We start from the raw sequence: 27,490 nt of genomic DNA, 5'->3' as shown, positions 1-27,490 counted from the left end.
ACCACGATGGGACTGTTCTACAGTAAGAGCCAGGTAAGAAAAGGAAAGTGGAGGCTCTGCGATGAGCTGTGCAGGCAGCCCCTTGGCAGCAGAGGGGACCTGCTGTAAGAGGTGGTGTTCCACCTCCTGTATCTTCAGCTCTGAGGTTTCTTCTTCAGCACCAAGGCTGAGAACAAAGTGGGGCTTCTGCCTGGGTTTTGTGCCTACTTTGTGTTTTGGCCTTCAGGAATGCAAGGACTTTAATGCTGCAGTAATTTAACTATTTTGAAAATCCCCAATAAAAAAAAAATTAAAAATTGGTCTTTTTGTGCATTGCTGTTGTCCTTCGCTTCCATTCAATTGAGCTAGGCAAAACAACCCACTGAGGAAAAATAAGGAGGTATCACTAATGTCAATGAATGCATGGGGAAAACCAGGAAACTGATATTATGTGAGGTGTTAAATATAGCTCTCAAAAATCGTGGGAGTTTTTGGGCATAAGGGAATGAATGGTGACATGTTATATATTGATCTGCGTATTCGTTGCAGTGATATTCCCTGCTCTACAGGTAGTGTGCATGAACTGTCTCTTATACGTGTTTGTTGCATCACTACATAGTTTTGTTCTTTTTTTTTCTTTTGCTCCTCTTGGTTGTGGTTGGGGAGGTTTTTTGTGTGTTTTTAAGGGTTTTTTTGAGGTTTTTTGATTGGTTTTGGTGGGGTTTTTTTGTCATTTAGAGCATTAAATGTGCAGTTTTTCCTCCTTTTATTCCTTTAAAAAAAGACAATTATCTAGGGAACAAAGTACCTCACCTTCAGCCCCCATACTTTTGATTAAGTACCGTGTTTGTCTGATCCTTGCTTAGGATGAGAGAGGGTGACAAAATCAAACCAGTTTCCTGGTAGGTTTGTTAAATGTCTTTTGATAACCACTTAGGTTTAGGTGGTTTCCCAAGATTTCCACTGATACTTTCCTGTGACCTTTGCTTAAAGGAAGATTGGATGAGCTGAATTATTCAGAGAGAAATAATTACAGAGTTGTTGCTTTCACTCCCCTCTTCTGAGAAGTTTGGGATAGGTCTCTGGAAGACGCTTTTCAGGTCCTCATTGCCTGAGAGCCAGCACTGCTCTATGTCAATGGAATTATATGGCTATAAACCAGCTGACGAGCAGCATCGTTACACCATGATATCGCTACTAATTCCTGCCCTGCTAGATTGTCTGCTGTTTGTTGTGAAATATAGTGGATACATATGACATTCTTTGAATTTGCACAGACCAAGATGTGTGTCAGCTGTATTAATAACAGAGCAAGGCTCACTATCATACATTTCTCTGATTGCATTGTAAGAGTCAGACACCTCAAGTTGAGGGTTACCACAAGTTTCCTCAGAATGAAAATGGAGGACATCAGAGGTTTGGTCTGTGATTGAATGTACATTTTGGGTCTCTGGCCACACCTGGCTGCAAACCTTCTGGGAAGAAGGAGAAGACAATGCACAAGGAAGAACCTCAGTTCAGAAATGTTTTGAATGTTTGGAATTGAAACACTTAATTCAATGCTATCTCTGACTGTGCTTCTGTTCTTTCTCTCTGCATTCTCATCCCACGCATTTTGTATGCTGTTCAACAGACAGAACCATCTCCATGCAACTTGCTTACTGTAAAAATCATACAGATGAAAAATGCCAGGAAAGCAGACTTGTGTGAGTATCTTTGCTATATTTCTGGAGCATCCACATGCTTTTAAAACTACTCGGAATATAACTGTCACAAACACTACGGAGTATTTATAAAAGGAGAGAGAGAGAAGATGCATGACTGTGGTATGCTGAAGATGAGGTAGCATAGTAAGAAGATATTATTTATTCCTATATCTTTGCCAGTGTAACGCTAAAGTCTAGCCACCAGTTGTAGTTTGGAAGATGTTTGCACAGAATGCATAAAATGTTTCACATCTGAATCTGCAAAGAAAAGTTTTTGATTCACAGGGAAGGCTCCAATAAGAAGTTTAGATGGGGCACTTCTTTCTATGGTTCCTTCTTACAGTAATGTCCATGCTGTGCATCCCTGGGCCTATCACAGAATATTTTATGTGAGCTCAGGACTGGATACTTGACATCTCTCATGGACTGTCAAATTTGATTCAGCCATAGGAACCTCATGGACTGTCAAATTTGGTTCAGCCATAGGAACAGCCATGTTTCAAAACTTAGTTGAAGGCTCACACTGTTAGCATTTTCTATTCTTAACTATTTTTACAAAATCCCCAGGAAGGATAGTTACTTAAAAGTTTATTAATGCTCCATAAATATCTGAACTGCAAAGCACTAGAAAAAAAGGTGTGAAGGACAATCATCTCCAATCTGAGGAGATGGCTGATTGTCTTGCATTTATTCATTTATACAAATAAGAAGATCTGAATCCAGAAAGTTTCTATAGGAACCAGACCAAGCTAAATTTGTTCAGTTAAAATGATGCAAGACAAGACATTTGTTTGGGCCTTTCCAAAGTGATTTGCTTTGAGTTCTGCTATAGTTTCTCTAGAGACCAAAGGTATATGAAGAAGAGTTTCTCACTCCAATTTTTATTGAAGAGAAGTAAGATACTTTCTTGTTGCTGAATGTATGGGGAAGAAAAGTCTGTATGAATCTTCCCACTGGACTACTTCTAAAGTGCAGAAAGCAGATTTGAAGCTCAATTATAAGCTGGAGACAAATCCCTTGCTACGGCTAAAACTTATTTGAAGGCACGAACATGCACTCTGAACTGAAAGAAAGAGGTGTAGAAAACTATAGCCCTTAGATATCTCCCCACATAACCATGTTCTATTAAACCATCTGCATGATAATGAGCTTACCAAACTTCCTCTCCACCTTTTTCTCATCTAGATCAATGCTTTTATTTTTGTCTTGAAACTATTTTTATTCTGAAGGGAGTTTCCTATGTTTTGATGCTGTCCTTCCCAATACTAGGAAGTTTCTAGGGCAAGGGACAGGTACTGAAATGCTCAAGCATTTCTGCTTCCCAGTCCAAGACACGTCCCACAGGCTCATAAAGCTGCTTAAAGGAGCAGTTTAAATGACAGCGGTGCTTTTGGAGCGTGGCACAGTGTCTGGAGCAGCAGTAAAGCCACAGCACGGGCTTTCCAGGCTGAGGCTGTTCAGCCTTACACTGTGAAGCATATACTTGCTGTTGCATACAAAACAGAATGACAGACATTCACCACCAACATTGCCAAGCTGTCATCTGTTTGAAATGGTACCATCAGTCAAAATATTGAGGGGAAAAAGATTTGCACAAACAAAACAAAAACAATACTTGCAAAAGGTGAATGCTTTGCTTGTTGGGTACTTCCATCATGTAGGAAAAGAAAATCATACCAATCATGGCAGTGCCTCGCTTATGCTTAATTTTTGAACCTGGTTTTGATTGACAGCTGCTTAATTCCAGTAACGTTTGATTTTGCTGAGAGTAAAATTTGTCAGTTGCATTTATCAGAAAGATCTGTTTTTAAACCATTTCAGGACGTAGTTTTCTATGTAGCCAGACTTGCAGAAGTCATATATTTCAATGACACACTCTTTATCATATAAAATAAACCTATATTTCAAATGTTTTAATAGATTAATTTAACCTCTGGTTAAACTCACAGGCAATGTAAAAGCTAGTGCAGATTGCATGTTGGTAACTGTGACTTTCACTAAGAAGCAGCAAAATGGAAGGCCTAAGGTAAAGAATGTATCACTTGTACAAAATTTTGCTGGTTTGTGTGTAAAACTGGGGGAATATTGTTAAGTAGTTTCAGTCATCTTTACAGTTCTCTAGAGGTTAGCTTGACACAGCCTTAAGAAACCCAGAAGCATATGGACCTCTGTCACCAGTGATGTAGACTTCTTTACAGTACCATTTTCCTAACACTGATTTTTTTTTTCTCATTCTTCCTTTTCCCAGCTCTGTTCTTACTACTTTCCTTTTCCTGCAAACTTTTCTAGATAGAACAAGTTGGCAAGTGTCCCCTATTTCTCAATCATTTTGTAGATTTTTAACATTTTAAATCAGCTCCTTCTGTCTCTCACAATTGTGCCCATCCTTTTGTTTCTGCAGTGAATCCCATTTTGTTATTTTCTCCTCTCCAGATCCCTTCTTGCACTAGGTTTCTGTCCTGGTTTCGGCTAGGACAGAGTTAATTTTCTTCCTAGTAGCTGGTATAGTGCTGTGTTTTGGATTTAGTAGGAAAAGAATGTTGATAACACACCGATGTTTTTAGTTGTTGCTAAGTAGTGTTTATCCTAAGTCAAGGATTTTTCAGCTTCTCGTGCCCAGCCAGCAAGAAGGCTGGAGGGGCACAAGAAGCTGGGAGGGGACACCATCAGGACAGCTGACCCAAACTGGCCAAAGAGCTATTCCATACCATATGACATCATGCCCAGTATATAAACTGGGGGGAGTTAACTGGGAGGGGGGATCGCGGCTCGGGAACTAACTGGGCATCGGTCAACGAGTGGTGAGCAATTGCATTGTGCACCACTTACTTTGTATAGTTTAATTCTTTTAGTATTGCTATTGTCATATTATTATTATTATCATTATCATTGTTTTTCATTCCTTTCTGTCCTATTAAACTGTCTTTATCTCAACTCACGAGTTTTTTTTTCCTGATTCTCTCCCCCATCCCAGGGGTGGGGGGGCAGTGAGCAAGCGGCTGCGTGGTGCTTAGCTGCCGGCTGGGGTTAAACCACGACAGTTTCTGTAGAGTTTTTGGATCACTTTGTTTAATACTCATCTAGTGTTTAGAAGGTCTCCCAATCTGGTGCCGCAGATTAAATTCGTTATTGGTTTATCTGCTCCATTTTCCAGGTAATGGAGATGGGAAAATTAATCCATAACAATAGACTCTCAAAACCTCACTAACATCTCCTATGGAATAAATAATACGAGACCTTTAATGGAAGTTCAGTGCATAAGATAGTATATTTATCTAAGACAATTTAAATTGTTTCGTTCTGCTTTTTAAACCCCAAATCTTTTTAACGCACCCTTGCGCTATTCTGTCTCTTCTTCCCACTGACCCAGCAGTGTGTAAATTATAACACTAATTTCCACTTGTGTATTGATACATAGCTGATATCATTGATACCACCTGTGAATTTACTGCCTTGTTTGTGTTTCCCACATTCCCCCCTCCCACTGAGCACACCCACGTCCCCATCAGGCTCACTGGGGCTCTTGATATTCCTGGACCTGTGAACGCTTGCCAGTTCCTGGATTTGGGTGTGTGTCCCATCTGCATCCTGACTCCCTAATGGGGTGAGAATTGGATGTGCGCCAATCCAACGTACCCTTAAAAACAGGGCTTTCCCTGCAGAGAATTTCAAATTTCAAGCTCAGCCTCTTACAGTCCTTGGGCAACCACCATAACTCTAGAACAAACAAAAGGATGTGTCTTCTTGCAGCATGTTGTTCAGCTTGGGAATTCCCCATGGCAGGAGGTCACGGATGCCAAAAGTTTATGTGGGTTCCAGGCAGAGACTGGACAAGTTCATAGAAGAAAAATCCAGTGAAGGCTGGCTTAGGAAGTCTCTGAATCTTAAATTGTGAGGGCTGAGAGAGCATTGTATGATGCTTGCCCTCTTGTACTCTTCCTTAGACACCCACCACTAAATGTGGGGTATAGTCTCCTCTGGCACTGATGTTCATCCATAACAAGATCAAAGATCCTTCCCAAAAAAAGACAAAGGGGCTAAAGACCAAGATACTGGAGAGAAACAAAATCATTAGGTGGAATTAACAAATGAAAAAGAAAACAAAACAGAGTGTTTAGGGTTGAACAAAAAGGTAAAAATAGGCAACTGGATGGGAACACTGAGCTGAGTAATTTTAAGTTGTCATTCCCTGCTTCCTGAAAACATCCAAGAGCCCTCAGTGGACACTGCCTGAGGGCCCTGGGCTAAACTGACCTTGACTGGTGTAGAGTTAAAAATATTCTTCAGTATTTTCTTAGTAAGAAAATGATATTTTTGAAGATTTTATGGATTTTTTTTTTTTTTTTTTTTTTTAAATTAGGCTTGTTGATTTTGGAAACTTCCAAGATTTGAACTTTTTTATATAAGGCTTATATTATTTTGGGTACTATGTTTTATAAAATTATTAAGTATGTTTTACATTTTTATCAAAAAAGCGTATTTTATGGCATTGCAGTAGCAGTTCTGCCATATACGAGATCAATTCATGGAAAGGTCCTTGAGGTCCTGAAAAGAAATATAGCCAGTGAAATACGTTATTATTTGAGGAACTATGGTCCAATGTGATACTTATTGCAGGAACCTGCAGACTTCCTCCAGTGTTTTGTTCTTGCACTGTTGTTATTGTTTCATTGTTATTTATTACTTACTTCACCATTTAAGCAGTTGCAATTACTTACGAACAGCCTATTGTTCCAGGTGCTGCTTGAAATCTCGTTATAAAATAAGAGGATGTGGACTGATAAAGCCCAAAAAGGAGAAAACAGGGGAAAAAAAAGAAAGGTTATGTAGCAACATCTCAGCAAAGGGATGTTTTAAGGAGGGATGTAAATGAGACTAGTGGTACTGTTTTAGGGATACCTGTAGGGTGCTCCACCCAAAGTGAAGGGCAGGGTGGGAGAAAGTGTGAAAGCTTTTTACTGAAGTTTAGCTATTAGGAGATTAATGTTGAATGCTCCCTGGAGGTAGGAACTGATCTCCCAGGACTGAATGAATTCTGATAGTCTGACTGTGAAGGGCCTTGAGAAGGAAGAGGTTTACTTTCACAGAAGTAACCCACATTCTTATTTAAAAGAGAATATAAAGAGTTCCAAAGATCTAAATTATCTACTATTCTGCACTCTAGAAAACAGCAATGCCTGCCTGTCCACCCACCCTCAGCCAGATCTCTGCTCAGCTCCACAGTGTGGGAGGAAGAAGAAAAATGCTTTTCTCAGCTGGGGGTGATAGTTTATATTTTGTGACATGGATGGGTCCAAGTGAGGGGAGACATGATCAAGGAGATGATCTGGGCAAACAGTGTTTGAGACCACATTCTTGGTTCAGATCCCTTCAGCACAATAACAAAAACTATACCCTAACAGTCATGAAAAAATCTACCGCCTAGAAATAGCCTCAATGTGAGCACTTAAAGGCAGTCCAAGAGGAAGAGGATGTCTGGGTTTCTGCCCAGGTTACAGGTGGGCTGGAGGTTGCATCTGTTAGCATCAAAAAAGGAGGTAGAATTAAAATTAAAAATTTTTGGTTTAGCCCTGTTTGAATTTGAGCTGTCTATGAGACAGGTGAGATTTTAGCTCGAGCCAGAACAGCTGGTGACCTGCTCTTGTCTGGGGTGCAGCATAGTGCTGGGGCTATGGTGTTTCTGAGCATGGGTCATGTTGCTGTAATGCTTTCTAATTTGTAAAACACAATTAAGATCCAGTCCTGCTGCTATCCTGCAAGATAATTAGAAACTTAGTGTAATAACTGGACGAAGAGACCGTGCTGTCATAAACACCTGTTGCCACGCCTGCTTTTGGCAGGATATTGCCCCACAGTGATACCACGGCTGCCACCCCAAGCATGTTTGACGGCTGCTCACGTGTCGTGGTCCAGGGGAGGGACACAACAGGTCCTCGCTGTGAAGCTCTGCTGTGTGTATCACGTGTGAGCGTAATCGCCATAGTTAGGTGGTGGTTAGGCTTACGTACCAGGGTAATGATGATTTGCGTGCACATGGCTGGCAGTGGGAGCCTTGTACGTATACGTGAAGAGGCACTTGATACAAGGCAATGGGATATTGCGGCATGACCGACCGGCTTGGGTACAGAATATGCTGTGGAGTTCCAGTTCTCATATCTGCTTGTGCCTGGAGCTGGTTGGGCAGAATACAGGCCTGAGGTATCTGAGATGTGTAAAAAAGGTTCCTGGGTGTTGTAAGTGCCTCTTTTATAACACCTGGAAAATACTTCACGAACAAGAGGCAATGAGGTGTCAGGGGACACCTCTGAAGTACAAACGGCATCACCAAACACGTTTTGCAGATGGGAAGAGGGAAGCATGCTTGTTTAGTGGCTGTGTCAGAAGTCCCCCAGAGAAAGTCAGAGATCTGAAATAAGAAGTCAGAGCTCTGTTGTCTGACAACTAGTTGTTTCTTAAAGGTGTACGATACAGTGCAGTAGCAGACAGTGGTCACTTGCGGAAAAGAAAAAAACTGGTGGACTTTCGAAGTAATACTTTGTTCTTCGCAACAAACCTAGTCAGAGCATGTATTGCTATGTGGGAAATGTCAATGAAATAAACTTTGGATCGCTCACAAATTTATGGACTTGGGTCCTTCCGATCCTCCTCTTATGGGGACAAGAGCTGAAGCAGTCTGTGCTAATATCAATCTGGACTGCCCAAGAGCCTAAAAGGATTTTCATATGGACATTTCCTGTATACAGACAAAAGTTTGGGAGTGATTAGGACTGTTAGAAACTCAGGTGATTTCTACGTGTTTTGATTTCTTTTTTTTAGGATTTATATCTTTGTATATACGACAACTACCTTCATCAGTCAAAGTTACTCTTTTTTTTTGTTCAGAGTTGCTCAAACAAATATGACTTAAGTCTAAGGGGAGTTAGGGGAAAAAAAAAAAGGCTGGCTTTGCTAATTCTTCAGTTACACATAGAGTGTGATAAAGGGCAGAGTCAATTATTCTGTGTTTCCCAAGGTCAGTTCTACCAGTAACACTAAGTGGGACAAGACTAAGTCTAGTCAAATGAAGGTGTGTCTGCTATGCAATGGCAGGAATGCTCAAGCAGGTGGTGTTACAAATAGAGGAAATATAATGCTAATGATGGGATTAGCATTTATGGGCAATACTCCCCCATGCTATCTTTGGCACTTGTGTGGATTGTTGTCCCTAACTAACAGATCGTATTCTGTACTGTGATCATCCCTGACTTTTGAGTGTGGGTCCACAAGATTGTTAATCTCATGATTCACGTTTGCCTTTTGTTTCTTAATAACTATGACAAAACATATTTGCAGGCAGATTATTCTGACCTCAGAATGAAAGTGCTTGTTGATGATGTAAGCACTGCAGACTGCTGCTAACCACTGTTTCATACTGAAGCTTTGGTCCTGAACATCCCTCACATACAATGGAGCTCAGGTGGGAATCCAAACTTTACAATTGGCCTCTTCATCTGGAAAAGGAAAACGAAAATACTAAAGCTGCCCTCCCTACATCTGGAAACATTAAAATTCATAGGTGAACTTTATGACCTGAACACACCTCTAATTGAAACAGCAAAGCTAAAGCAATGCAATCTTGTGCAAAGAGCAATGTCACCTCACTCTGTGCTGGGAAGCACAGACAAGCTTTCACCTGCCCATCGAGTGTTGCAAATACCCTTATCCCTCTCTGGCTGAGGCACAGAGATGCAGGAGAAAACAGTGGCATTAAGCAATATTTTTTATACAGCTTTACTGGTGAAAACTCTGCCTCAGGACAGCTGTTTCTCAAACCAAATGTTACACCATCAGACTGTTCAACGTTTCAACGCTTTTCTTATATGTGCTCTTTTTAATCCACTTCACAGAGGATTAAATGCAATTCATCTTCTCCACAGATGATTAAATTATTTTTCTTGAAAACGTTTTTCTTTTATTTGTTTTCTTGAAAAGCTCTGTTGTTGAGCTCTATGGTGTGTGTGTGTGTGTGTGTTCCCTTCTTTAACTTTCTAAAAGGGAAGAAGGCAGACTGAGATCAAGTGCCTTGGTGGAAGAACTGCCTTCTGTGACAGCAATGGGGCTTCATGGGACTCTTCAGTGAAATGAGGTCCTGTCACCGCTGCGTTGGCAGCCAGATGTACTAGAGAAAAGAAAAGATGTTCTGAAAAGTAAACAAGACAGAACTTACAGCCGGAGCTACCCCAGAAACATGAAGGCATGTCCATGCCTACCTGTGGAAGCCCACTATATATGAGCTGGGCTTTGTCTGTCCAGCAGCCCCTGTCACAGCTGTTAATGTTATCATCTGCTCCATGTTCCTGACAGGCAGTTGAACCATCAACAGTGCCCAGCCCTGTGAGGCTCTCGTGCGTGTGCGTGCCCCTGTGCGTATGGATGGCTCGTCAATGTTAAAACCTTTAAAGTCTGATATATATAGATAGTCTGGCTATGTATCTCTTTGAAAAGGAATGCAATGTAACTGCATCTTTTGAATGTTTATTGTTTTTCCAGCAATTAAAGGAAGTAGTTCTCAAGAAGAGCAAACTGCCAGGCTTTCACAAAGAATAAAGCAAGCTGGTTGTCTAGCACTGGCTTGTTGGCACCTTAGCTAGCATCCAGGCCTGCGTTCTGCATATTGTCCTGTGTACAGAGCTTAAAAATTCATATGGTGCAACACCTTACGGGGTACTAGATGTGTTTCATTGGTCTGTTGCTTTCACACTTTCCCTCACTTCAACAGTAACCCAGTCGGACTGCTACGTGAGCCTAAGCCTGCCAACAGCTTCAGTGCAGCATTTCCGCACCAAAACGGTCCAGAACAGCAAAAATCCGACATGGAACGAAACCTTCCACTTCACAATTCAGAGCCAGGTTAAGGTAGGAACGGCGGCTATCCCCAACAGGTATTCTTACCAGGTATCAAACCTACTGTATAGCCCTTCCACACTGCGGGTCTCTCTGAGTTCCCTTACGAAGTATTCACACTCTCTTACTGTAGTTATTTAGCTTTCAATGGTTGGATAAGACTGTATCTTCCTGAATAATTAGTTGTCTGTAGAGTGCAACTGCGAAATTTCTATTTTACTGTTGCCTTTGCTTTCATTATTGAACTTTTTTCCCAAATTTCTTTAGCTAAAACGAAATATCTGTGGCATCTTATGTTTGTTAAACCTTATACAATCTTTTTCTTTTTTTTTTTTTTTTATTCCAGAACATTCTGGAGCTGAAAGTTTGTGATGAGGACAACATAACTCAAGATGACCATCTCCTCACTGTATTCTTTGATGTCTCCAAAATCCAGCTTGGAGAAAACATTCAGCTGTGTTTCCAGCTGAATCCACAGGTATGGATAAAATTCAAGGACAAAGCTAAGGGGATGTGGTCGGGTGAGAACGTGGTTATCTCATCTTTCCTCTCACGTGTCCCATATACAAGCCTTTCTTACTGCCAATTTAGCCACCTGAGTATGACCATCTGTTTCAGGCGTTGATACCCAGTGTTGCTTCTGTAATTACTGCAAATTTTGAGGGCTGCTTCTACAGACAGAGTTTGCCAACATTATTGGACTTGATTGTCTGGTTACTGTCCTTGATGTCAAAATATCAAGAATTTACCCCAACAGTTTTGGGTGTCCCTTTGCAGTTGGAGCTGGTGGTTCTGAGCTGTGCATTATGTTCTGCTAATATAAAAGTAGCGATCTGCAGTCATAAGCTGCAAACCCAGTTTTCATAAGTGAGTTTTTCAGCAGGTCTTGATTTCATAAGGTTGAGACAACTTTATACTGAAGTTTTAAGGACAGTGTTTAGGCCTAGAAATACTTTACTTCAGTGAGTGCTGATTTGATTTGATACCTGTTTTGGAAAGGCTGACTCTCCGTGCTGTATTTTCCTTAGTGCACACACTAGGGGCCAACAAGATAATGGGAGTTGCACCAAAATCTGTGAAGGAGGAAGGAAATCTCAGGGGGAGGGAATTACAAAAGACAAAGATGAACACTGAGCGTGCAATGAGTCTATGTATGTAGACTCCACCAAACCAAAGTACAACCTCCAGAACACCCTGGACTTCATATGGCCAAGTGTGCCACCATATTAATGCACCACCAGGCCCGTCTGCACAGGTTGTGGGCAAGGGCTGGGAGAGGGGCAGGGTGATTTGGATGCACCAGAGAAATCCAGCCTCGCTCATGCTGAGGATCAGTGGGGACCGCTGAGAGCTTGTGGGAGAGGAAGGGAAAGGGGAATTGCAGGTGGTCTGTGAAACAGTGAGGGGTGAACCTATGACTGCGGAAAGGGGAAGCAACTGCCAAGAGGCCCTGCAGTATGTATTACATTTGGCCTGCAAGGTCTAAAGTAGGAGTCTGCTAAAATAATGGATATGACGTTAGAAGTACGTGACACTAGAAGTATAGCGGATAGGACATGAAGAAAATCAAATCTGTTGCATGCGCAGTAACAAAAGGTGGACACGGGCTTATAGAGTCCCCTGAAGAGCACAGATTCCTGTAGAGCATCTCTCTTCACAGGAGAATCAACCTGCAGTGACTGCATTCATTTTCTTTCACAGGGAAAAGAGGAGCTGGAGGTTGAATTCACAATGGAGAGCAGGTGCGTAAGGTCAAATAGGTGATCAATAGAAACGTAAGCCAAAGACAAAAAGTTAGTGACACAAAACATCAGTTTACACTTGCAGCCCCCTAACACTGTCACTATCTGAATAAAGCAGAGGGGAACTTTGGGTGTTCAGGAAATGCTTGTGTAGGGCATTTAACAGAAAACGAGTGCATGACAGTGCATGATGTGCATGCATCTACACTGGGCATCCAGACACACAGGAAAGCTAGCACAGATGCTGATGGGAGCATAGAGATGTCTCTGATGGCTGCTGCTCACCAGGCTGCAAGGGGCATTCTGCACAGGAGGAGGTTTTAAGTTTCAAACCCCTATTGCTCCTTAGTGTGGAATCCCAGATGTTTGCTTTGTCATAAGAACGTGGTGGGAAAATGATACTTGGAATTTGTTTTAGCTGTGGGAATAGATTAAAAAAATTTTTTACTGTGTTTCTATGCTGACTGTAGAGTTAATGGAGAGAATGGGCATATATATCAGTCCTAGTGCTGCTGTTGATTTTTAAGGTAAATGGTAATATTTTTTCCTTTTTTATTATGGCACGTTGAATGAATTCACTAGCGTTTCAGCTCTGATTCCCCAGGTTTGAACAGAACAATACAGGGCAATAGTGTAATTACGCCATCCCTGTGTAAATTTGCTTCAGTGTGTCAGAAAACAATCCTGTCTGATACAGTGAGGAGCTCCTCCGTTCAGCAGATCTCCATAGTTTAAAGTTCAGACTCAAGCTTCTGAGAGGCAAATTGGCTTGAATGTCGAGCTAGAATTTCTGATGCTGTTTGCCTATGCTGCCTGTCCAAAGATGGACTTTTAAAGATAAAGATAATGAAATAATGATTAAAGAAGAGTTAAAAAAACCAAACAAACAAACAGAAAAAAAGAGAGTGCTGGTTTTGAATTGATTGTTTTCCATTTTGTCTTTTAGTCCGGATCCTCCTGAAAACATTGTTACTAATGGAGTTTTAGTGGTAATTTTTATTTCATAATACTTTCCCTGCTGTATAGCAACGCTTATTGCAAAGCTAGTATTAAAGGTACCGGGCAGTTGCTCCATATGGTGGCATGAAGGCATCAGCCAAGAGGCAGGCTAAAGCTGGTGTCAGCATTGGCTTTCCCATGCGGTCCCTGCTAGTGACTCATGCTGGGAGAGGCTGCAGCTGCGAAAGCTGTGAGCTGCTGCTGGTGCTCGCCTCTGCCCAAACCAAGCTGGGCTCATGCGGATGATATCCCTCCGTCTGCCCGGGGAGAGCTGGGCTGAGCACCCTGCCCGGGGAGCCTCCCCCAGGCCCTTGCAGGCTGCTCCTCCAGGCGGGAGCGAGCAGACCCCTTCTCTTTCTTCATCTCTACACGATCTGTTATTTCCCATGTGGAAGCCCAATGCCATCTCCCTAGACCTGGTAGGGGAGTTACAGGCTGGCACCATCTCTCCCACAAGGTGCATGCCCTGAGCCCCGGCGCTGCGCACGTGCCCGAGGGACCGGCCAAGGCAGAGCTCCGCTGACAGCGAACGCCTTTTTCTCTTTCCCCGGTTGTCTCTTACAGTCCCGTGAAGTTTCCTGTTTGGAGGTGCAGGTGAATGGTGGGAGGCTGAGGAAGGACAGTACGGGTGAGCCTTTCGCTGACTTATGGAGCAAATCTGGATGCCACTTTGTGGCAAAAGTGCTCAGCTTTTCACACTTCAACACCCTGGTTTAAAGTTATTTAAGATGCAAGACAAAATCTTACTGATGCCAGTGGCCTGTGGAGAAGGCTGTAGTTGGTAAAAAATATACAGATTATTAACAGAATGTGGTGTGATGAGCATGTGGTCTGCTTTCCCCACAAAATACTTTCCTCTATAATAACATCTTGTCAGATGCTTATAGTTTTCCTAAGTATTTGTGCAGGGAATTGAATTTTTTTGAGTCCTAAACTGAAGCTAACTCCTGTTGTTAGAGACAAAGAAAATGGGCAGAATGAGGACTGGGCCTCTTTTATCAATTTAACTTCTTAAAATTTCTTTAGGTATAACAATATAAAACATGCCACTATGTGAAACACAAGACACACAGTATATTACCAAAGACATTTGTTGCACATTTTAAGCAGTGCACCACTACCATGTTAAGTCAATGCTTGTGGACCTGTGTATCTCCTACGCAGTTTTTAAAACATCTCACTTTGACATTTCCTGATGGCCCCAGTCCAGCAAACTCCTTAAGCACGTGGATGATCCAGTTGAGCTCAGTTGTCACAGTGAAGAAGTTTGCTAGATGTGGCTGAAAATGCTCGAGTGGGATAATTCTTTTGAAGGGTGATTATATACCTTTGAGCATGTGGATTTACAGAGTGTGTTTCACCTTGAACCTGGGTGGATTCCTTTCTATATAAAGACCATTTTTCAATTACTTGGAGAGACATATCTGGGGCTTATTATATGAAAGCCAAAAACCACCAGACATTATTTTTGTAAGTGCTAGAAATTACTTCAAAAGAAATATTACAAGGTGAATTAAAGGGGTGATGATAAAGGGACTGAGATTTTACTGGGTCCAAAGAGAACTGCGCTCTGCTACCAAAAAAAAAAAGTTTCTCCCAAAAGTCTGAAATTTTCAAAATACCTTATTATTATACCAGAATAATATTTTAGTACCACATACTGTCTTATTGCCGAGGTACTTTTTGAAAATTTCAAACTTTCAGGAAAGAGTACTTTTTCCCTCCAAAACTCTTATCAGCTGTGAATCATTATCTAATGAATAGAGCAGTACACTTAGCGATCTTTGTACATATGGAAGTGCAGTGGTACTATGGCAACAGTTACTATATGGCATGTTCTGTACATGAGCTCTAAAGCTGAAACCCAAAGGCTAAGTGAGTCTATCCTATAATTTGGGTATCAAAATGAAGTTATTACTTAAGAAAAGCATATATTACATTACTGTGCAAACAAATTATCCACATTTTTGAAGAACTTAAGTTTGAAACCCCCTTGCTTCAGAGAGAAAGTTTGCGTTAACTGTGGACGGATCATACGAAGGAACCCAGACCCACACGCTGAGGTCCTGCCTCTGCCCGACCTCCCCGGCCAGGTTCCACTACATCAAGTATAATCCGTCAGCGCTCACCGTGGCTCTACCGCAGCGGAGGCGGCTCGGCAGGGTATGTGATCGCTACTAACAGTAGCTGGCTCTTTGCTGCGTATTTCTTTGGGGACCTCTAAGACCTCAGTCTGTGTGCAGGTCTGTGTATGCAGGGAATTGTTAAGTGCATGTATGTAAGTGAGGCAGGGGAGACTGCTTTTACCTCTTTTTCCCATTTTTTGTATAATAGTTAACTGTCATTATTTTTTTTTTTACCTTTTTTTCCCAGTCTATATCAAGTCAAAATGAAAGGGATATGAATGAGTCTGTGACTCTAGCTCTGAACTCGCTTCCTATACAAGAGAAAATAACAATAGCAGAGGTGAGAACAAGTCTTTCTTAATAAAAACCAGCCCAACACACATTCAGTTTGGTGGGTGATGAGAGTCTTACAGTTCAGTGATTCGGTTCCTGCCAGACACGATGCATGCTACAGTGTAAGGTGTGAATGACAGTCACTCTGCAACTAGGCAATATTTTTTTTTTTTTTCTTTTGTTCTGCATGTGGTTCCAGGCATGCTGTTGAACCCTGTTCTGAGTTTAAACTAATTTCCTCAGGACATATCTAATATGTTCATCAACATAGTATGCAAGCTAACAGTAATGGATATGACAATTAAGACTTACATTTGCAAAAGGAAAGCCTGAAGCAGAAGATAAAACAGAAAACATGCATATGCCTGTGGTTCAGATGCCCAGCTTTCAATGACCTTCCCAGAAAATGAAGGTTAAACTAGGTGTTCAGCTATGAAAAGCTGAGGGGCCCTAAGCCCACCTGGCTGAGGTGAATGGCCCACTTCTATTCAACCCAGACTGTACTGGAGCTCATTATATCTCTCACAACCCAGACCATTGCTGGCCAGATCCTGCAGCTGTGCTGCTGACTGCAAAGATAGTGAAACTCAGCCCGTAGATGGAGTGGGGGGAGGAAGGCACATGATTAATGACCTGAGCATGCTTACACTGTTTGTATTGCGATTTTCAGGACAGGACAATTGACTTGTACACAAAGGCAAATGAATGGTAAGTGAGTCTCCAGCAAGACCTGATCCTGTAACTGGGAGACATTTGCACCTATGCAAAGCTCATTTGAAATCAGCAGGGGTCCACGCAGGCTCAGTTGTAAGCAGAGAAGTGTTCATCTTTGGGTTGCAGGCTTTTGTTTACCAGGTTCTCCTTTTTCAGTGATGGAGAATTAAATCATGGGTCCCCTTTCCTCCAAGTTTTCAAGCTGTTAGTGCAGCTCAGTAAGTAGATCTCGATTTGTGTGCACTATTATGCCTGCAGATGGAGAGAGCAGCTCCACAAAGAAATCGTATTTCTGTATTATACAAACAAAATAACACCAAGGCATGGTAGCTGTTTCCCTAATCAACTGCAGTGCCTGTTGACAGCAGTTATCTAGTTACAGGCACATATGGCAGCACTACTGAAACTTAAAAAATTAATGATATGAGCAAATAAACCCAGAAGTATGTTGTAGGGACCTTGTTACCATACCAGGACAGTATGTCATGTTCTGCTCTGCCTTCCCATTTGCATTCTTGTTAGCAGCTACAGCAATTAGCAGAGGCCTGTCTGTGGTGTTGCTCTTTCTCATTTATTACATTATACTGCCCACAAACTGGTCTGTAAACACACACAAGCATAGCTGGAGTTGACCACAGCGAATAATAATATAATAATATTTGTGCCCTGGTCTCAGGACTCAGGGTCTGTGTTTCAGGCCAAGAAACCTAGACGCCCGCCTGGGGTTTGACCTGTGCACCGACGAACAGGATTTCCTGCAAAATCGGAGGAAGGTGGTTGCTGCTGCACTGAAGGATGTCCTTCATCTGGAGGAAGATCTGCAAGAGCATGAGGTAACCAGGAAAGGCACTGCTGGGGGATTTTTCTCTGTCCTTTCCCTCAAGCCTGGAGATGAGGAGTGATTTCTCACCTCCATCCGGATGAGGAGTGAGGACCTCCATCAGCAGCTCCTCCTCCAGGGCACTGTTCGCAGCCAGGGTGATCTCAGCTGGAGAGCTCAACAGTCTGTCTGGATGAGCAAAGTCTCTATTTCCACTTAGCTTTCAAGTGAATCATTTGAAGGAGCTTCAAACCAATGAGTTTGGTCCATGTTTCTTAAAAATCCTTCCTGAAGTGCCAAGATCTTCTACTATACCCCACAGGGATGTCCAGCAACTTGTATTATTTATAACTCATAGAGCAATGTTGCCTTATCTCTAATCTACATGTTTTATTTTACTAGTGTCTGGATGTTGCTTTTGTATGTCTGTCGTCTTTTGACATGGATGTGCCTTAATGCCACTTTTCTACATATGCTTTCTGCCCTTTTTTGTGTTGAACAGGTGCCTATAGTCGCTGTGACCACAGCAGGATGTGGGATAAGAGCACTCACTGCCATGTATGGCAGCATTTTGGGTCTTCAAAAGTTGCGTGTTCTGGATTGTGTTTCATACATCAGTGGCTCATCTGGCACAACATGGTGAGGAGTCATTTTGATACTGTTGTTTGGATCTTGTTGTTAAGCAAACCCATTCTTTGCCTAGGGTTTTAGATCTCAGTGGGGGTAAAAGGGGTCTATTGAGTTATTGCTTCCATCTTTGGTCTATGAATGCCAGGGTCACCCATGAAAGGCCTATTGTGCATCATATATTTGGTATCACTGAAGTAACTTATTCCTAACCAAAAGAGGAGACTTTATTGGAAGTGCAAACAGCCTTAATCCTATGCAAAATGATCCTTTATGGTTATTTACTGTGGGACAGAAACAGCATAGACGGCTGGTGTAGCTGCTTGTGTTGGATCCCAGATCAAGTGATTTTTGACTGATTGCCTTTAGACTTGCATTTCTGCTCAAAGTAAGCTCAAAGAGGAGAGTAACCTAAAGATAAAATAATAAATGCCCAAAGCTCTGCAAAGTATATCATCTGAGTTTCACAAGCATGTTCTTCATTTCTTTCCGCTTTCCATCATGTTTCCTGCCTGCAGGACAATGACAAAACTGTATGAAGATGCTGATTGGTCACGTAAGGATCTTGGAGAAATAATTATCGAAGCTCGGAAGCAAGCAGCCAAGTGCAAGATGGGGGCTTTTTGCTTGAGAAGTCTGAGGAATTATTACAGTGAGCTGAGCCAAAGGACCCAAGCAGGACATAAAACATCTTTTATTGATCTGTGGGGGCTCATGATTGAATCCATGTTAAATGATGGGGTAATGTCTATACATCTTTCTTCTCATAAAGTTGGTGACTTGATCTTTATGACCATTACGAGAAATTAAAACCCTAGGAAGAGACACCTAGCCAATAACACAGTACTTGGTATGTAGGCAGAACACCACTTATTTACATTAGTAACTTGGAGACATAGCATATGTCTACACTGGAGCCTAAAGTGTGATTGAATGTAACATAGGAATGCTCAGACTAGCTCTAAAGTAACCAGCATGCTAATTAACATTGTAGCTGGCCAAGACATTTTTGAGGTTCTTAGGTGTTTTTTTTATGGCCCCATGCTTTTATGTCTCCACTGCTGCAATATTTACACAAGCTGCAGTCATACCTTGAATGTACTGCAGATATAGCCCATATGTAGTTACTGCACTTTGTGATTTACTGATGAGAAAGTATATAGATCCAGAGGTCCTGAGACATCTTAGCTACAGAAACTGTGATTTTGCCGGTGCCTTTCAGCTACTTCGGATTTGATCTCTCAGAACCTCCCGTTCCTAATTTTGTTGTAATGAAGCAAGGAAAACTTTCCATGTAAACTAGTAGACTGATGATAGCTGGAGAAAAAAAGCTATTTTATTTTAAAATCCTGTAAACATGGTTTATAATTTGTCTAGGTGAAAGAGATAAAATGAAATACTCTCATTTCATAGCATATTTCACATTGTATTTCTGACCTCAATGCTATATAGCAAAATTTGCTAGAATTTAATTTGGCTGAAGTACACTCAAAATCTCCATTTCATGTATAAAATAAGTTGTTAGTATTGGACAGCTGAAGGATTTTTCCACTGTGGATGTTAACTTTCAATATGGTTTTAAAAAAAAAATCTTGACTAGAAGGGTCATTAACATGCTGCTTTGAAGAACTCATATGTTTAACAGATGAAGTATGTGATAACAGCTGAATTACCCAGATCTGCCCTATTTTTTCACTTACATTTAGCAGTGCAAAGTTAGAATAGCATGTGAAGCAACTCATTACTGTCATTGTATACTGAATGTAGAACATGGCTGGTTATCTTAACAACAATTATTCCTGTTCCCATGATTTTCTTGCCCTCTGTTATTCAAGCATATGGAAGTAAATTTAGGAGGAAATTCAGGAAAATGATATCCCATATTCAGACTTTATAAGCTGATGTCTTTAAGGAACTGATTATCAGCTGACTGGGTTTTTTTTTCCAAATCCAGAAATGCTACCACAGACTTTCTGATCAACGTCGGGCAGTGAATCAGGGTCAGAACCCACTGCCCATCTACCTTGCCCTCAATGTCAAGGACAAAGTTGCCACCAAAGATTTTAGAGGTAATGTTTCAGTTCTGGAAAAGAGTTATGTTTTTACCTGGGGAGATACAGCGTGGGGATACTGTAAATAATGATGAATAGTTTTAAATTCTCACTCCAAGCCAGGAGAAGTCCTGTTCAGAGATGTAAAGAGTAACTGGGCAGCCACAGGATAGACAGCAACAGTTCAGTATTTTGTAAGATCTCCTGGCATGTAAGTGTGCATATTCAGACATTAACTTCAGACTAAAAACACAACATAGATCTGTGGCACTGTCTCAGAAATGCTATAAATTCTTAAAGAAAGTGATTCACTGGAGCTTTACATTTGCTTAATGTATGTTTCTCATGGTTGGCTAAAGGCAATAAAAGCAATAGAAGTCAATCCATGTTCTAGTCCACCTTCCATAAGAAAACTTCCCACTTGCTAGATAAAAAGAAAGAAGAATTTAAATTTTCCCTTAGCCCTGACACTGTTCTTTCATAAACCTGTAGACAGTGTGATAGCTGGTTCAGTGACGGCTGTCAGCAGGGTTTGCTCAGGTCACATGCTAAGCCAGCTTGCCTGCGAGGGCTGACGCCTGAAAGGTTTATTCCATGTCTGGCAACTTGACTGGTTTTAGTAGTGGAGCTAACATTGTCGGTGCGTGTGTTGGCAGAGTGGGTGGAGTTCACGCCATATGAGGTGGGCTTCCTGAAGTACGGCGCTTTCATTCGTGCGGAGGATTTTGGCAGTGAGTTCTTCATGGGTCGCCTGATGAAGAAGCTCCCTGAGTCCCGGATCTGCTTCATGCAAGGTGACTCACCAGCCTGGGGGAGTGACAAGATTTTAACACAAACACTAATGATTCTGGAAATTAGTCCCCAGAAGCCTGTTGTTCTGCATGTGGCAGCAGAGGTACTGGGTCAGTCAGCTGAAATTCAGCATGTCTCCTGAGACTCACTCAACTGCTCTTGCTAGCAAAGGTGGTTTTACCATTTGTACTAAGATAAAATGAAACTAAAATGACAAATAAGTTGTTATGTACCTTTGTGAGGGCTTTTGAAGCATCACCATTTCCTGTAGCTTGCAAAACATTTGAAAGTTGGAAATCTATGAGACTTTGTGGAAGCTGAAGGAAATGTTGAGAAGAAATAAACAGGGCAAGAAAGAGGGGAATCAGGGAAGGAGATGGCTGAAAATATTTCTTTATCAAAGGAAAAAGGAAATGAAAACAGGAAAATGACGATGTAAAATTTCTCAAAAAAAAAAGTTCTAGGTAAAACATGGCAGAAGGGAAAATACTTTGAAGTTTCTTCTGAAATAAGAGTTAATTATAAGTCAATAAGTTTGCCTTCTGAGTCAGCTCTACCACTGAAATAGATGTCTGGACTTATGCAAAAATTGGATAGAAATACGAAAAAGTTAGAGAAGAGCTGTGGAAGGAGCAGAAGGCAGTTTTTAAAAGAACTTCCTCGTGTTTACCTTAGCACTACTTATTATACCTCTCCCGCTTCCTAGGAATGTGGAGTAGTATCTTCTCCAAAAACCTCTTGGATGCCTGGCATGCAGCTGACAATTCACAGGACTTCTGGCACAGGTGGACCCAAGACAAAATGACTGAAATAGGTAAATCTCAAGTACCCTTTGACTTATAGCCTCCCTCCTCCAGGCCCCTCTGTGCTCACATTTCTCATTTTTTGAGTTTTTCTGTCATCCTGGTGCTCTCAGCCTCGGGGTATGGGAGGCACCAGGAAAATCAAGTGATGTGATTTTACTGAATAGCCAGTGCTTTGCTTAAATAGTGAGATTCTCATTAGAAGGAAAGGCACCATCAGACAGACCTTGATGGAAAGGAGAAAGGGATGGATACATAAGGTGGTCCCTAAAGTGTTGTGTTTAAAAGGCTTGGAAAGAAGAACTTCTGTCAAAGCCTCACGTCAACTATTTGTTAGCCAGAGAGAAGCTTGAGTGTTTCCTTTCCAATATCTACTTGTCCTGCACAGCGCATCCCTCCCTCAAAATCTGACTGAACTGAAAGATTTAGTAGAGGTCAAAAAGGAAGTCAGTGTAGTGGAGCTGAGAGAGGCAGCTCTGTACTGAAAGACCGTTCCTTGAAAATACTCATGAGCATCTTCATGTTAAAATTCAAGCAAAGCCAGTGATTTCATAGCAAACAGACTTGGGTCACATTTCTGTGGACTATGTTTTTGGGAAAAAAACCCAAACGCTTATGTTTGGGTTTATATAAATAATTTGCAAGTTTGTGTTGAATTAAGCTGGCCACACCCAAACCAAATTGAACAAACTGGTTTTTTTAAAGTAAAAATATTTAGTTTAAAAATGAAATGTTCAAATTTTTCTGTTCTCTTCAAAATAAGCTTTGAATTTCATATTTAACCTACATGGAATCTAAAAGCAGTAACCCCTCAAATGTATAAATAAAATTATTTTTCCTGCTTTTTGTTTGCTTGGAAAAGTGAATTACTTTAACGTGTACCGAAATCACATTTTTTTAATGAGAAAAGTGTTCCTTTAATCAGACGTAGCCAACTGGGGTTTAGAAAACAAAAGTAAGTTTATATTTTTGTCAAGAAATTAACCAGAACTCACAGCAGACCATAGGGAAAAATAATGCAATGCTGAGAGCTGTGAACATGGGATTACTATCGGTACAGAAGAGCCGCTGACCCTTTCTCCTCTTTGCACCTAGCCTCTTCTTAACTGTGGTTATAATTCAATTGCACGTCATTTATGCCATGTATCTCTAGAGGAACAACCAGACTTGCCTGAGAAACCATACGAGATGGCTACATGCATGATCACTCCTACGAGCGGACTCTCCACGGCTCTCCGGGATATCCTGACGGACCGCCCTGCTGTCTCCAAGTACCACAACTTCCTGAGGGGCTTCCAGATGCACAATGAGTACATCCAGCATGAGCATTTCACAAAATGGAAAGGTGTGGACAACATTCCTGCCTACGTTCCTCAGTGGTCATCGGGCCGGGTGCAGGGGCTGGGATTTAGGGAGGGGCGTTTGTACATCCTGAAGAGAACTGAGTGGGTTTTGTGGTTAGTTGTTAGTGCTTGCTGAAAGGAGAGGAGGGACGACAAAGTAACTCCTCACATCTTTCGCTTCCAGTAACACAACTGTTCAATTTTTGGGTTGTTTGGTACTGAAAGTCCTCACTGGGATGAAAATCGCTGGGGTGGGGCTCTGCATGTGTGGAACACCTGCCTAGGTTTTGGTGCAGTTCATGAGTTTGGAAACACCAACAAAATGTGAGTGGAGAGGCTGAAAGGAGCTTTAGGTTTGCTGCATGCTATCCTAAAGCAAAGGGAAAATCCTGGATGGGAGGGAAGCTCACCTTCCTTTTGCCTTCTAACTTGACAGATGTCTTTCTGCAGTTTGCTAATAGCTCTGAATCTTTTACTCTTTAGACACTTTGCTAGACACCTCTCCTAATGACCTGAGAGGCAACTCGGAGCACCTGGAGTTGGTGGATGCAGCTTTCTTCTTTGAAACCAGCTGCCCACCCCTTATGAGACCAGAGCGGAAAGTGGATGTCATCATACACTTAAATTACACTGGTGGATCACAGACCTTGGTGAGAAGTCTCAAAACTGTCTTTGTTTAGTAACGGCTTTTCCTTTGCTTTCCACAACTTTCAGACAGGTGTCTGTAAACCATGGAACTCAGTAGAATTTAGTAATATGGTGTTTCCAAACCTTAGAAGAAGAATGGAAATTCCCAGAGGTGAAAATATCTCTATTTTTCTCAAACTACTTTTGAAATAGCCCTAAGTGTTTCACCAATGAAATACAGAGTGGCACAGTGAAGTTATGAAGTTGATGAGCTGCAAATTCTATTACAATTATATGTGAGATTTAATAGCACAAATATAGCTGGGAAAACTTTGTCTGTGATTCAGATGCTGAATTTAATCTGCATTTTCCTTAAACATATAAGATTTTATTTGTCTTTTTATTTTAATACGTGATTTTTCTAGCTGTCCAAGAACAACCTAATGAGTGAAGATTTTCTTCACCTTTATTTTTATCTCTTTTAATAAATACAATTTTTCTCCTTAAATAGTGGGCTTGAAGCAAGATATCAAATGCATTTACTGTGTTTGCAGAAATCTGATTTGGTTAAAATGGTTATATAGATTTTGAAAGTGGTATTCACCACATAAAAAGACAGATTTAGACTTCAAAATATTGTAATTGTAAACCTGTCCCTGAAGGACACCACAGAAAACACAAAGTTTACCAGATAAGGTTCTGTCATTTTTTCAAGTGGAAGATACTTTAATGCTGCTCTTACACTGTAATGCCACATGGAAAATATTGGTCTCTGTACTGCAGCTGAAAAAGAGCATACATAGTAACTTGCACTACATTTCTTTCTTGTACTCTGAAGTCTTTTGGAAATATTTAATTCAAACAAACTGCGGTGGTACTTCAGTGTTTTGTTAGATAATTTAACAAAAAGTCAGTCATTACAAATGAGCTTTCTGACCAATGCTTTTAGTGCTATTTTTTGAGGTCTAAAATACGTTAGCTTGAAATCTCATATTATTTCTAAAATTCAAAGCTATAGAAATGGGTAAGTTGGTCTCAAAACCCTGCTAAAGTCTATTAAGGTCAACTCGCAAGTTATACTGGTATATAAACAGATAATGTGACTGTGAATCTTACTGTCTTGGACTGCAAATTTAGTTTTGTTTAGATCCACATTTTTCTGACTCAGTTCTCCTTTAACTAATGATGCTCTATAACATGCTTTGAATTCATCTGTTCTGTTCCTAAATCATATTCCCATTTTAGAGATGTGCATTGGTACATATTTAAACCCTCTTTACCATCTTGATATTAGGTGTTTTCCTGTAAGACTATTTCCAAATAGCTCCTCAGGCAAGAGAAAAACAGTCCCTGGGGCTGCAGGTGCTCACATTATTGCCGGCTGTCCAGTGCTATCAATCAGTCTATTTTGTGCAACTTGGCGTGAATTACTGGGCTTCGGCAGCAGCCTGATCTTGGGTATCTTTTCCATTCCTTATGCTGCTGCTGTTGGGCCATGACCAGCCCCTGGAGCAGGCTTGCAGATACTTCTCAGAGCAGGGAATTCCGTTTCCCAGCATTGGGCTGAAGGATGATGAGAAGAACCTGAAAGAGTGCTACATGTTCGATGGTGCAGACACCCCAGGAGCTCCTCTGCTGCTTTATTTTCCATTAGTGAACGACACCTTCCAAAGATATGTAGCACCTGGTAAGTTATCAGTACCCAGCTAATTTTATTGACCTAATGAACTTTCTCACTGCCTGGGTGTTTTTTTCCTCATCCCAACACAAAAATCCTTTGTTTGTTTGCTTGTTCCTACTACTGAATACATTGCAAAATGGGATGACACAAACTGTTTGCAAAATCAAGTGAAATCTTGTGTATAATTTTAGCTTGAGTCTTAGTGGCATTCAGTGAAAGAAGAAATGTGTTCCTCAAGTAGAGCTGATTTCTTCTTGTGATCTCCAAAATTTTACTTTAGCATGTAGAACAAAGCATATTTTTCAGATTAGGTGTTTTTATGACAGTCAGATCTAGGGAAGAATTACCTGTACAGTATAGAATGGTTCTATGGAGGGCCACTGTGCTTTCTGTTTGGGCTGTTTAATGTGTTGGTTGTATATGCTGGAAAATCAAAGCAATAGTACATAAATTAATACAGTCACTGTGTCCTTTTGGGCTAGTATTTGAGATACCAGCTTTGCTTTTATGATGATTTCCAAGGCTACTAATATTCTGCTTCTTCCTGTCCTATATATCTCTTTATTCCTTTTACCTTTAGTATGTATTCTACTCAAGAACCTGCAGGGTAAGACTTGAGCACCTGTGACCACATAAAATGATGTGCCATGAGCTGGCCAGCAGAAGGTGCTGGTTGCAATGGAATGATGTTTAGTGACAGTATTTATTTTTTTTAATTCCAGTAGGCTTTGTTTAGAAGTAGAAGTTTCAGAGATCATAGCACTGCACTTGTCTTCATAGTAATTGCATCTGTGATCTCTCTAAATTATTCTTGTGATCTCTCTAAATTATTCTTGACATAGTCTATCAGAGTACTGTAACTCCCTGGGACTATACAAACACCTTCCTTTTTTCCCTTGACAGGCATGTCACGTAGTGCTGCCGAAATGGAACTGGGCAAGGTTGATATCTCAAGTTTCTGCTCTCCATACTCAACGAGGGAGGTCTCGCTGAAAGCAGAAGATTTCAACAAACTCTTGAAGCTGACTAATTACAACATCATGAACAATGAGAACATGATTCTTCAGGCCTTGCGCATGGCTGTGGCACGGAAGAAACAAGCTCTGAGCCAGCCAATATCACAAGCACAGTCCTCTGCTTGAGGAGCATTTTCTTCTCCTTTACTAAGTATTTACCATGACAGCACATATGCGATAGCTACTTCACTGTTCTTGGCAGGTGCCATCTCCTTCTAACTAAGTAACCTTCTCAAAAAAGAAAACTTGAAGTATTCGTTTCAAAGCCACATGGTTCAGTTTACTAAGCAGTAGTTGCTTTTTGATCTGGAGTTGTGATATCAAAACCAGCAGTCTATGTTGTTAACACCATCTCACTGTGATGCTCAAGAGGCAAAGATTCAGCTGTGTGTGATAGGGAAATAGTTTTAGCTCTCTATCTCTGCAATCTCTTATTGTCTTGGTGGCTAGTCGCTAGTATTTTTTCATCTGCAAAATATTCTGGCATTTTGTTGGGACCATTGATAGCAAATCCATAAAGCCCTCTTCAGACACAGAAGGTGGTGACTATGCAGTATCAATTTAAATCATTTTACTTGGTTTTAATAATTTAAATTAAATGGTGTTCTACCTTTTAAGAGTTTTGTTTCCCAGGTGCTTTTCTGTCATGAACTGTCGTGAAATATATATATATCTTATGAAGGATATTTGATATTTCAAACTTGTGTTGGATAACAGATGCATGGGTTGGTGGCCTTTTAGGTCTTTGATGACATCTATTCTTATCAATTAAATCAAACTTGTGCATTTGTTTTGAAGGACCATTGCCATTTTCTCTCACAGTCAACTGTGTTCTGTCTTGGGTCGCATAGGTGTGCTGCGGTTGTCTCCCTGAAAATGCAATTTTGCTTCAGCATCATCTGGAGCTTGTTCAATGTAGTGAATTGAAATATTACTGAAACAGATAGCATGTGAGGGGCATTGCAGGATGTATGGTAATTGCACACACAGAATCACACTGGAGAAATGGAGTAAGATACCAATATTCTGTTCACTGCATCACAGTTGTTAAACAACCGTAAAATGTAAAATACTGATGCTAGGTATGCTAGTACAAATTAAGATGATAGGATTGCCACAGTCTAACTAGTTATTTGACAAGTACATTGAAGTGCAGTGGCTGAGGGGAAAAAGCTGATTTATACACTTATAGCACAAAAACCTAACACCTCTCAAACACCACTGCAGTTGCCAAAGAACAGAAGAAGA

The 27,490-nt window shown here is 41.0% G+C and overlaps 1 protein-coding gene across 1 annotated transcript; it reads left to right on the top strand.

The window, feature by feature from the left end:
* The first annotated feature begins 6 nt into the window (after positions 1-6).
* LOC127016363 (cytosolic phospholipase A2 epsilon-like) lies at positions 7-26,790 on the top strand. The gene is made up of 20 exons (XM_050896792.1): positions 7-33; positions 1,613-1,685; positions 10,444-10,580; positions 10,915-11,046; positions 12,270-12,310; positions 13,257-13,299; positions 13,874-13,937; positions 15,312-15,472; positions 15,683-15,775; positions 16,439-16,476; positions 17,159-17,315; positions 17,805-17,941; positions 18,448-18,670; positions 19,884-19,998; positions 20,637-20,774; positions 21,479-21,586; positions 22,729-22,920; positions 23,402-23,568; positions 25,049-25,232; positions 26,130-26,790. The coding sequence occupies exons 1-20, from the start codon at positions 7-9 to the stop codon at positions 26,366-26,368; spliced, it is 2,469 nt and encodes an 822-aa protein (XP_050752749.1). The 3' UTR covers positions 26,369-26,790.
* Positions 26,791-27,490: the final 700 nt, after the last annotated feature.

Source organism: Gymnogyps californianus, chromosome 5 (assembly GCF_018139145.2).
Source record: "Gymnogyps californianus isolate 813 chromosome 5, ASM1813914v2, whole genome shotgun sequence".
Lineage (NCBI taxonomy): Eukaryota > Metazoa > Chordata > Aves > Accipitriformes > Cathartidae > Gymnogyps > Gymnogyps californianus.
The sequence above is the reverse complement of the archived record's forward strand: the minus strand, read 5'-3'. Positions and strand labels throughout refer to the sequence as shown.